This window comes from Pelobates fuscus, chromosome 6 (assembly GCF_036172605.1).
Source record: "Pelobates fuscus isolate aPelFus1 chromosome 6, aPelFus1.pri, whole genome shotgun sequence".
Lineage (NCBI taxonomy): Eukaryota > Metazoa > Chordata > Amphibia > Anura > Pelobatidae > Pelobates > Pelobates fuscus.
The window spans coordinates 50,468,434-50,480,768 of NC_086322.1; the positions used below are offsets into that span (position 1 = coordinate 50,468,434).

General features: G+C 39.3%; 1 protein-coding gene across 1 annotated transcript; it reads left to right on the forward strand.

Moving 5' to 3' along the window:
- The first annotated feature begins 829 nt into the window (after positions 1-829).
- Positions 830-10,484, forward strand: LOC134615341 (NELL2-interacting cell ontogeny regulator 1-like). Its single transcript, XM_063459846.1, has 4 exons — positions 830-911; positions 3,361-3,503; positions 6,495-6,583; positions 10,196-10,484. The coding sequence occupies exons 2-4, from the start codon at positions 3,380-3,382 to the stop codon at positions 10,259-10,261; spliced, it is 279 nt and encodes a 92-aa protein (XP_063315916.1). The 5' UTR covers positions 830-911; positions 3,361-3,379; the 3' UTR covers positions 10,262-10,484.
- Positions 10,485-12,335: the final 1,851 nt, after the last annotated feature.

A 12,335-nucleotide genomic window follows, 5' to 3' on the forward strand; every position in this document is an offset into this window, starting at 1 on the left:
GGATCATTAGGATAGGTGTCAATCCATATCTGCCAAGTTACCCTATGTAGGGGGAACAGTCCCTATTCTGCTCTGTGTCAGTGTGTATCAGGTTCTCTGAGGACAAGTGTCAATCCATATGTCAAGGTGTCAATATGTCATATGTCAGGTGTCAATCCATATCCATTGCGCTTTAGGAATGTTAGGTGATTTATGCCCTTTATGGATTAAAACCAGACTCTGCATCAACTGTGTAATTTTCCATGGGAGTTTTGCCATGGATCCCCCTCCGGCATGCCACAGTCCAGGTGTTAGTCCTCTTGAAACAACATTTCCATCACTATTGTGGCCAGAAAGAGTCCCTGTGGGTTTTAAAATTCGCCTGCCCATTTAAGTCGATGGCGGTTCGCCCGGTTCGCCGATTCGCGAACGTTTGCGGAAGCGGGCGTCCGCCGTTCGCGAACCGAAAATTTTGTGTTTGCGACATCACTAGTCAAGAACAGGATCTGCAATGACCCTAGGAAATATCTTGAATACATGAAATTCACTTTTTTTTTCTACATCAAAAAAACATTTAAGTTATACCTGGAAATAAAAAAATCAAAATTTCAATCCAAAATAAAAAACAAAACAAACACAAACACAAGGCTATAATGTCTTATACAAACAAATCTAAAGATTGTTGCTTGTCAGAGATGGATGGTTTCCTCTGTATGTACTGACCCTTGCTGGCAAAAGACGTGGAATTCTGTTTAATAATATTGTTTAGACCAGCTGTGTTGTTGTGCTAAGCACTTCTCTATGTTGCTATGGGAATTCTCTATAGCAGTGACCCAATAGGCAAAGGAAACAGAACAAGACAAGCATTCTCTGCGTGTCACATCCGTTCAGCCATCCTGACTGTCTCTGCTACGCGGCAACTCTGTCTAAAGGTACGTATAATATTGCAGTTGGCAAGTGACACCATAGCCCTCTGACTGCCTGAGGGATGTTCTAGATTTTGAAACTGGGGACCATGCAGAGTTTAAAAAACTATAGGTAATGCTATAATACATCCAACAAAAGGAATTGCAGTTTTAAGAATATATTTATAGTTACATAGTAACATAGGCTGTAAAAAGACTCAAGTTCATTAAGTTCATTCTTTTACTCATCTGTATTACCGCTGTCGTTGATTCTAAAGAAAATTTTAAAAAAAGAGCCAATTTTAAGTGATTTCCTGTTTTGCCACAAATTCAGTAGTAAAACCCTTTTTTTAGATGAATATAGGGATACACAGAAACGGAATTACATCACCGCATAAACAAATAAAAAATTTTTTTGTTTCATAACATTTTTCGTTATACAAAAATTACAATGCATTTTTATACCGAGCCTGCATGGAGCAATTTCTTCAAAATATACTTTGGTTTTTAATAAAATAAACTCTTATTGCTATCGTTTTCAGCTGATATCTGTCTGATATTTGAAAAGAGAGGTAAGTACGTGTATGCAGCATTTGCAATATGAGCTAATGAGTTACATATCCATCACAGCGTAGTTCAAAATCTTGCTGAGTGGATTGAATTAGTGTTCAGGATTGAATTAGTGAATTCTGCTATTTGGCTATTCCCCAAATCTGCGTAATTTAGAGCTAATGCAAATCCATGGATTTTACATATATATGTAGAACAAATGATGGACAGTTCAGCCAGCAAACATGGTTGCTGCACAATACACGATATATTTACTAAGAAGAACGCAGAAGGTAAAATTCCAGAATTTTCCCCTTTGATAAACTGCATAAAATAATGTGGGGATCTGTTAAAGAACCAATAGAGGTGAGATGACATCTTACCATAACTTACATCACAAGAACTGGAGCTGGGAAAAGCCGACAAATGTGGATGCTGTAGTCAGCTGATCACAACTCACTATTAATAGTAGTAGATTTATCTTTCCAGATATTAAGCGATTTTCCGAAATCTATTCATATGCGTTGCGCTAGCTCACTTGAATTGGGAAGAAGAATGGAAAGCTTAAGGGGACACCTCAGGCCCCTAATCATTTCAACGTGCTGAAGTGCCTTATGTGTGAAGAGTGTGTTCTCGTTTTTTCATTTTACAAAGTGCAGATATCAATAGAAATTGGCATTTTTATAAATTAAAAACTGGTATAACGAAGTGTGATGGCACTTCTTATCACAAAGTAAAAGGTGTGTCCCCTTATACACCTGTAATGATAATGAGGCAAGAAAAGTGTACAATACACCCCCAGGTGGTCACATATATGTAAATATAAATACTTAGCACAATAAGATGAATACATGTGGAGTAGAACGATCTAAAAAACATAAACAGAAAAACACATAGTGCTCACTATACAATTAAAACATACATAGAATCAGGTAGAATAAAACTCACACACTAGAGCCATATCAGGCTCTATAGAGGAGGCTCCAAGGTGCCTATACAGGCTTCGAAGTAGGTGTATGAAGAGATCAGTTGACCAAAGGTTAGGTAAAAAACAAGTATTTATTAGAACATATAAGGGACAAAATCCAAAAAGAGAGCAGTGCCAGAATTTTGGAAAATACAAGGGAAGACCCCTGAGGGGATTGAAACTTATCTGCTGTTTGCTTTTTGGGACTTTTATATTTTATGTGTTTGTTTATCACTAGCTGTGCCATTCTTTACATTTTATTTGTTTGCTGGCACTGCTCACTTTTTTATTTTGTCCCTTATATGTTCCAATAAATACTTTTTTTTACTTATCTTTAGGACAACTGATCTCTTCATACACCTTCTTCGAAGCCTGTATAGGCACCTTGGAGCCTCCTCTATAGAGCCTGATACGGTTTTATTCTACCTGATTTTATGTATGTTTTAATTATATAGTGAGCACTATGTGTTTTTCTGTTTATGTTTTTAGATCGTTCTACTCCACTAGTACTGTATTCATCTTATTGTGCTAAGTAATTATATCTACATATATGTGACCACTTGGGGATGTATTGTACACTTTTTTACCTCATTTTTTTAAAAATAAATTAACCTTGTTACATCCCACTGGTTGTCAATCAGACAACATGTCGTCTTACTTCCTGGTTGTTTAGCTCAATAGCGCTGCATGTTTTCATTGGGGGATATATCTACTAAATAATGATTTTTACTTTTTTATAATTGGGCAGTGGCTTAAAAGTTGTCATACATCAACTGTGTGTGACATCAACAGAGCAAAAGAAAGGTGTTGTTATAAAGAGGCATCAGTGCGCAGAAATGTTCAATGACCATGCAGCTATGTAACGTACACAAAAATATAAAACATGTCGGGATGTTTAATACTCTCAGGTAAAGGCCAGCCTGGCTGTATGGAACTGATCCAGGGTTTTTTTCCTCGCAGGTACTGAACACTTTAAATTATGGCGTATCTTGGCAATATACTTTTTCTTTGCTGGATAATTGTAGGTACATCTGTGTTTGCGTCAATGACTGTGAAGAACGATGAATCCCGCCCAGGATCTGGGAGCGTTATTCCAGCTGAAAGTATGTGAGCTATCAATAATGGGAGTGAATAATATTGATTTGTTTTGACTTCTAGTGCAGCTCCTAAGTGCAGAGCCTGTGCATATTTTGAAATAAATAATCAATATAAACTAACAGATACAAGTGCAGATACATAAAGGAATGCTGTAGTGGTTATGGTACCACAAATGCCCTGGTGCCCCCAATTGCTATTAGTCAAATGCTTTGAGATTTTAGAACAGAAAGTTCCATTAGCCAATAAGCTAAGCCCTACACTCCACTGCCTAGCTCAGACAGAGAACTTCTGGCTGTCTGTTGTTAGTAGTGCAGGCAGGGAACAGCAACCGGCGGTTTCCAGGTATATAATCAAACCGTTGTAAAATGGTCTGGCTGCTGACAACGGTTGGGCAACAGGGCGCTCCTGACACCATAACCATTACAGTGAGGTGTAGTGGTTATAGTTATTGTAGTGCTTATTAGGTTACATTATGCCGTGCCAGAAATAAATCACTAGAGGGAGACGCCTAACAGAATATTATAGATCAGAAAAAATAGGCTGCTGCAAATCAGGGAAATATTTGGTTTTTATTTGTATCTCATTTACCAAATAACAGCGTTTTTCAGCCCTATAAGGCCTTAATCACGTTTAATGAACAAATGCACAGAGCTCTCTTAAATACACAATTCTATTAATGTTACATAACGGTGATGTCATCAATACTTAATTGATCCAGCACGGTTATATGACTCTTCAGTCTGGTCATGTGACTACATATTCCGAAATACAAAGAAAGGGAAGCATATTGATTAAGAGAAGGATAAATAAATAATAATAACAGTACTATATAAGGACTAATGTGTTACAAGAACCACAGTGTGTGTCCATATATTTCATCAAATTAATATATGCCTAATTATTATAGGTGCAATAACAATTTTTCAATTTCTGAATTAATAAGTTTAATTTACGTAACTAGTAACAAAAAAAAAAAAAGCACGTCCGCAGACACAGGAATTCCAAAAGTTTCCACTCTGTGCTTATAAACATAAAAAACATCAGGGACTTATTGGTAAAGACATATGTGGTTCCTGTTCATAGGGACACCTTAGAATGGATTTTACCATCCGTTTTTACATTTGTCAATGCATTAAAAAATATGCAAAAAAGTAATTGTCCAATGTGGGCTTTTGACAGTCTGTGATCCTCTTTCATTGCAGACACCTTAAACCAGGAAGTGATATCTTAGCCAATCCTTGGATTCTCTTTGAAAAACAAGAAATGTAATGTGTTATCAACATCGCTTTGCCATAGTAATCAATTAGAGGTGGAAATGAATTCTACATACTTGCTTACAGGCAAAGAAATGGACACATTCAAAGAGGGTCTACAATTTGCACTCTAGAAACTACAGCTCCCCCAAATTTGGCTATTTTCTGTAGAATGTCAAAATTGTATGAGAGAACCTAATACTATGTGGTTTTAACCATACATATGCCACTTTCCTTGCCAGATATATGACATAACAGTCAAATGCTAAAAGTACATTAATGACATAGGGTCCTTCGTTTCAAGAATACGTTCTTACAATGACATTTTATGTTCTTCACCTTCCGTTTTGCACTTTTTTTTAACCAAATGTCACTGTAAATGACAAGACGCATATAATGTGGGATGTGCTTGAATATTGTAGGAATTTTATGATGTAGACCCTTTTTAGAATGGATAAAGTAGATATGTTGGTCTCCTTTACCAATTACGCAAAGCCTCGTGCCAAATTACAGCGATAGAAATTTTGTATCACGATATATTGCTGGAAGGCTGGTCTCATTCATTTACAATCAATATTCCGAACCACTGCAAGTGCAAGGTTGATAAATATGCTGTAATGGGTCTATTCACTAGCTGTCAATGAGATTGCACCAGTTAGGTTAATTGACTATCAATCACCTAATTGAAATCATGGAATCATGCAGCCAATAATGAGAATATAATGAACGTGTAGATAGAAAATGGAGGTGGATCGCTGATTGTAATCTTGCAGTACAGATGGCCTCTTCCTTGCTGCCTGTCCCTGTCACAGTACTCCCCTGATGTAGTCTACTGATAAAATGTACGATTTGTAAATCAAGCAATATAAAGTGAAAAAAAAAAAAACTAATAAAAGAAATTGGTGTAAAATCAACTGGATGCTGTCTATCACATGGAATGACACAATGTTCCTCTATTAATATCGTTCTTTTATGCTGCACCCGTCACTTTTGGGGATCAGATCCCCAAACAGATCTAGTGTGGGTCTGTTGGCTGCAGGGGAACATAAGTTTTACTTATCTCAAGTTTTCCTCGCAGCCACTGGTATCTTTGTCCTGTAGGTCACTTTCCACTGGCAGTTCAGTTGCCAGGAGTCCCATTAGCCCTGTATTCCCGCGCATTTTGGTGGGCCTCCTCTTGAGTATATATGTAGCATGGGGCCTATATATATATATATAACGATAATCGCTATATACATGTGCATGTACGTGGCCTGGGCCCCCGCAGCTCTATTAGCTGTACCCCACTGATGGTGGTCTTGGCTGCTTCGACCAATGATGAAGCATTATCCTGAGGAACAATGGGTGACTGTGATTGGTTGAGAGTTTCAGCTACCTATCACAATTCTTTTGTTATGAATTGGTATGACTGTAAGGAAGTGTGTAATCACTGCCGTAGCATACCTCTAGTAATGGCGTGGCTGTAGGAGACAATGGACCCTCGTTCAGTGTTTCACTTCTTGAAAATGGCTTATCATTGAATGAAGAGACAGTGCCAGAGAACTACAGGCTTTAGTTATAATTCCCTAAACACCGAACTGCAGCGAAATTAAAAATGAATCCCAGAATTAATTAAAACGTAATTGCCACTCTTTTTACATCTCGATAATTTTGTTCTTCTTTTGGCAAATTCAGTTTTCAACTCGGCATCATTCACTATATCTAATCAAAAAATCTCAACGTTCCTCCCTATCGTTTATCCAGCTCGCCCGTGTGTTGACTGCCATGCATTTGAATTCATGCAAAGAGCGCTACAGGACCTAGAGAAAGCTGCTTACAGCCTGGACTCTCGGGTGAGCTTTTAGAGTTACCTTTGCCTTATACTCAGCTCAGATCAGTATGATACAGATTGATGCCATAGGAGATAATGATTGATCTAGCTAAACCAGGCTTCCCCAAACTCCGGCCCTCCAGATGTTCTGAACTACAACTCCCATGATTCTCAGCCTATCTATTTCATTCATAGAATCATGGGAGTTGTAGTTCAGCAACATCTGGAGGGCCGGAGTTTGGGGAAGACTGTGTTAAACTGTGTGAATCATTTTTTTCGTGACCCTTGTTGGTCAATAGGAAGGCAAACAAAGAGCACACTGAAGAGAACTTCCATCTATACCATTAAAATGCCACAGATTTCTCACCACGTTGTAGTTATAGTACTATACCATACTTTTGTTTTAGTTTAAATGGATCACAGACGCATTTTACATGTATTTAGATGCCAATATAGTGATAAACATTGTATCTTGTCTACATTGCAACAGCTCCATTGATTTACTGAAATAGAGATCTATTTTCTCTTAGCTCAAGGCTAGAAAGTGCTGTTATCCTTAAAGAGGTTTGCTTGACAAGAGAACAAGGTTTAGCGAGAAGGAAATTTAAGTTAAAGGGACACTATAGTCACCAGAACAACTACAGCTTATTGTATTTGTTCTGGTGAGTCTAGTCAGTCCCTGCAGGCTTTTTTTCTGGTGAGTCTAGTCAGTGAAAATGCAGTGTTTACGTTACAGCCTAAGGACACCTCCAGTGGCCACTCCTCAGATGTGCAGCACTGATGTTCAGCGTCTCCACGCTCTGTATGATTGCATGCATCTCTATGAGGAAATGCTGATTGGCCAAGGTGGCGTCTGGCTCTGCCTTCTTGGCTGAGATTATGGTAGGGTGTGGAACTGCACTCTGTCCCTTTAAGTAGTTTTCAGTACCAGACATAGGCGTGCAAAGCCTATTGCATTAGGGTGTGCACCCTAAAGCACAAGCACACGCCGTGTGTATATATATATATATATATATATATATATATATATATATATATATATACACTGCTGTGTGTGTATATATACAACATTTCTATATATACACTGCTGTGTGTGTGTGTGTGGTGTGAGGGTGCTGGTAGTGTGCTATGTGGGTGAGGGTGTTTGTGTGTGTGAGGGTGCTGTGTGTTTGTTAGGGTCCTGTTAGTCTGCTGTGTGAAGCTGCTGTGTGAGGGTGCTGTTTGTGTGCTGTGTGTTTGTGAGGGTACTGTTAATGTGCTGTGTGTGAGGGTGCTGTTTGTGTGTGCTGTGTGTTTGTGAGGATACTGCGTGTGTGTGGGTGGGTGCTGTATGTGTGAGGGTGCTGTATGTGTGAGGGTGCTGTATGTGTGAGGGTGCTGTATGTGTGAGGGTGCTGTATGTGTGAGGGTGCTGTATGTGTGAGGGTGCTGTATGTGTGGGTGGGTGCTGTATGTGTGGGTGGGTGCTGTGTGTGTGGGTGGGTGCTGTGTGTGTGGGTGGGTGCTGTGTGTGTGGGTGGGTGTGTGCGCTGTATGTGTGTGGGTGCTGTATGTTTGGGTGATTTGTGGGGGTGAAGGTGGGGCCAGATTAGTTAATAAATATCCCTCCCTTCTTACCTTATTTCGGGAGGGGGGCCATGCTGCTGCCTTCCCTGGTGGTCCAGTGGAGGTGGGGGCAGATTTCTTAATTCCCCCCCCCCTTCTTACCTTTTGTAGGGAGGGGGGATCCTTGTTGCTGCTGCCATCCCTGGTGGTCCAGTGGAGAGTGAACTCTAGCTTGCGGGGCTAGAGTTCACTCTCGTGAGATCTGAGCATTGCCGCGGCAACGCTCAGATCTCGCAAGAGGAACCCAGCTGAGCTGCTGGCTTTAGCTCTCCGGGTCCTCTCCTGCCTCCCTCCCTGCTGCTGTGGGCCAGTGAGGGAGACCTTTGATCTCCCCACTGGCCCATGGAGGCTTAGAGCAGAGCCGGCGATCGGATAGCGCCGGCTCTGCATGAGCCGACAGGGGAGATCCTGAGATCGTCAAAGACCGTGTAGGTCGAAACGTTGTTATGGAGTGGGTTCAATAAAATTGCCTGGTTTGTACCTTGTAGTGCCTGGATCTTTCTTCTATTTTGTTTCTTGGCTGAGATTGTCAAAATTGATTATCTCAATCAATCCAATTTTTTCTTATGGGAAAGTATTGTGATTGGCTGAGATCATCAATTATGATGATGTCAACTATAGGGGCGGAGTGTGTTGGCGTCAGCGCCAGTGGATAGTGAGTGATCACTATAATTAACGGTGCCAGGGAGGATATATAGTTAGTTTTACACTGCAAGGTAAGGAATACATGTTTGTGCTCCTGACCCTATAGTTTTCTTTTAATGCCAGAAAATATTTTTTTATTAAAAGAGAAGTGAATGAATAGAATGTATGGACCAATAATGTTGGCAGAGATTGGTACATGAAAGACTTATGATAAATACACTACTGTACTAAGGAAGAAACAATTACTATAAAAAGCCTGTGCTGTTAAACAAGAGATGGTCAGACATTTTTAAAAAGAAAGTCTGCAAGGACAGGGTCAGTGTACCTTAATCACCTTAGTCAGATTAAGTGGTTATGGTGGTTATGGTTATGGTGCATAGAATGGCCATTGAATAGAGACATCATTAAAAATAGCTTGTGGATCCAACCTGAATTAATAAGTTGGCATGCTGTTTGTTGTGACTTATTGTCGTCCTCAAAACCTCAGTGAATTGTGATTGTATTTAGGGTCAAATTACATAAATAACTTGCATCCTAGAAGACTCATTAAAGTGATTGCCACTCTTTTAAAGAATTTAAAATATGAGCTTTATAAAGTAGAACCCATTAAACTGGAGTTAAATCCATACACGTTATATATTTTTATATAGGGATATAGGTTCAAAAGACCCAGGTCCATGAAGTTGACATTTTCACACTTTTCTGTATTTATTGTTTATTCACACCAAACGCCTCAACTTGAAGTAGTTATAAAATGCAATGGGGGAAAAAAAGGCAAATCAGGTTTCTCCTTGGGCCAGTAACCTGTTATTACCATCTGTGTTAATAATATACCAATTAAAAGATGCATGATGGGTGATTAGTTCATGCTGTGGTGGTTATGGTTCCAGAAGTGCCCTGGCACCCCTATCCTGCAGTGTAAGTGTAAGCATTTTTGCCAGTTTTACTTTTTTACTCTGCGTCTGACGGGTACTTCTCTCTACCCCCATTGCCGGAGAGCCTGAAGCTAGTACAGGGACTAGCTCATTGATTGCGAGTGTCAGCTGTAGTGGTTATGGTGCCAGATGCCCCCTGGCATCAACCCCTTCCACAGTGTAAGGAGTCAAACTATTTTTGAACAGTTTGACTTTCTACCTGGGTCCTGCTAGGTGTTGTTTCCCTTCCTCCACTACTAATGCTGAAGGGGAGAGCCTGAAGTTTCTAAGCAGTGCAGGGATTAACTCATTGGCTGAGAGCACCAGCGCTAGGGGTTATAGTGCTTGGAGTGCTTCTATAAACTTTGCACAGGTTAGTTCCTTATTAATTAGGGAACCTGTCTCACTGTTCATTCTGCTTGTTTACAATTTTTTTAGTACCATTTACTATATGTCTTTTTTTTTTTCAGACAGAGACACTTCTCCTAGATACCGAAATGAGAGCTCTCTGTGACTGTCTCTCCCAAAGGCCATGACGATTAATGCTACGCTCTCTCTACTAGTTCAACCAAAATAGTCCCATGTATGGTTCAACAAAGCGCTTTCAAGTAAATGAGGCATCACGAGTCTGACATCAATGAGAAATCAGACATCTTTTTTTATAAGGATATACTTACTACATCATTGGAAACAAAAAAGGACTTGGAAAAAGTATTGCATTTTCCCCCATATTTCTTTGTTTTTGAAACAAACACCATAAAAGGCAATACAATTTAAAAAACATTTTTTATTTATTAATTACAGGGTGAATACGTTTTTTTTTTAATTTTTTAATTGTAACACAACACTATCAGAATGGCAAAAAATAACTTTAGTACTGAAATAGTCACATCATTCATTACGTTTTAGATTACATTAAAGGGTTAACAAAACATAAACAGAGTTATACATAGAACTGAATATTGTTAGGAATTGACAAAAGAATAAAAAAAAATAATTCGCCAAAATAGAAGTGTTGGAAAAATAGCCTGAAATTATATATATAGATAATATAGTCTTTATTTAGGTACAGGATCCACAAAATTTCTTCTGTAATATAAAAATATAGCATAGAGGCTAGGGCCTAGACAGTCGGCACACATCTATCTCTGTATCATTTATTAGTTTGTAGAGAGATCTCGATTTGCGTTTTCATTTTACGGTTAAGCTGAATAACTGCCACGTTCCGGCCATATAATTCAACAGTTTTTCAACATGTTGTACATTATTTGATCAATATTCAGCCTCATTACGAAACTGATATTTTGTTATTTAATTATTTGGCCTTGAATTTGAAATTCAACGATTAGTTTAGTGAATAATACTTCTAGTCATTACTCAATCAGTTATTGACTAAATGGTTCATTAACTAATTCACCCACAAATAATTTGTTGTGACAAGTGAGTTTTGCTAATTTTTTTTAGGAGAATGAAGCTACAGAGTTTGCTCCTACAAAAGTATTCAGTGGGTATGAAGCTGCTGAACTTGGCATAGCTTTGTGTGACTGTAGGGTGAGGAGCAAGTCTAAAAAAATTAATAATTCTCCAAATAGCAGAATCGTTATAGCTACAGCATCATGCCACCCAAAAACTCAGCATTATACACCTAAATACCAAGATGGAAGTATAAAGTTTAATATTCACATATCTAAACATGTACCTACAGAACAAATATTTTTAATTTAAAAAAAAATTATATATATATATATATACTTTTTGCATTTATGCTTTTTGATGTTTTGCATCTTTTTATATAAAAAAGCAACTCCTGTTTTACACTTGTGGGACATGTTCACTAGTTTGTCTATATCTGTGTAATATAATATATCTGCACAGTGTATAATATAATGGATAATAAATAAAAGCCACAGAGCCCCTTGCTTTATCATGCCCTAGTCCATGTTTCGTACTCACTTCATATTGCCTGACATAAGCCAATGTTGACAACTAAGGGGTAGGGAGTGGGGAATAGACCACTTAGGGACAGGGAGAGAAGGGGAGACCACTAAGGGTCAGGGAAAGGAAACCACTAAGGGGTGGGGGAGGAGAGAAGACTACTAAGGGACCGGAGCGGAGAGGAAACCACTAACGGACATAGAGGGGAGACCACTAAGGGATAAGGGCGGAGTGGAAGAGATCACAAAGAAATGGGGGAATGGGTGAAATAGGCACACAAAGGGGGTGTTAGGGGAGAAAGAGGCACACAGAGGGACATGAGGGGGGAGAAAGACACATAGATGGACTGGGGATGAAAGAGACACACAGAAGGGCCGGGGGTAGTGGGGGATACACACAAAGGAGCTTGGTGTGAAATAGACACACAGAGGGGCTGGAGAAGAGAAATAAGAGACACAGACGGGCTGGGGGGAAGGAGGTGGTAAACAGATTGGCCGGGGGTGAAAGAGACCTACACAAAGGAGCTGGGAAGAGCAAAAGACACAAAGGGTCTGGGAGACAAGTAAGACACAAAATGTGGGAGGATGTAAGAGTCATACAAAGAGGGGAGATAAGAGACACACAAGGGGGGTTGTAAAAGATACACAAGGGAGGTGTAAGACACACAATGGGGAA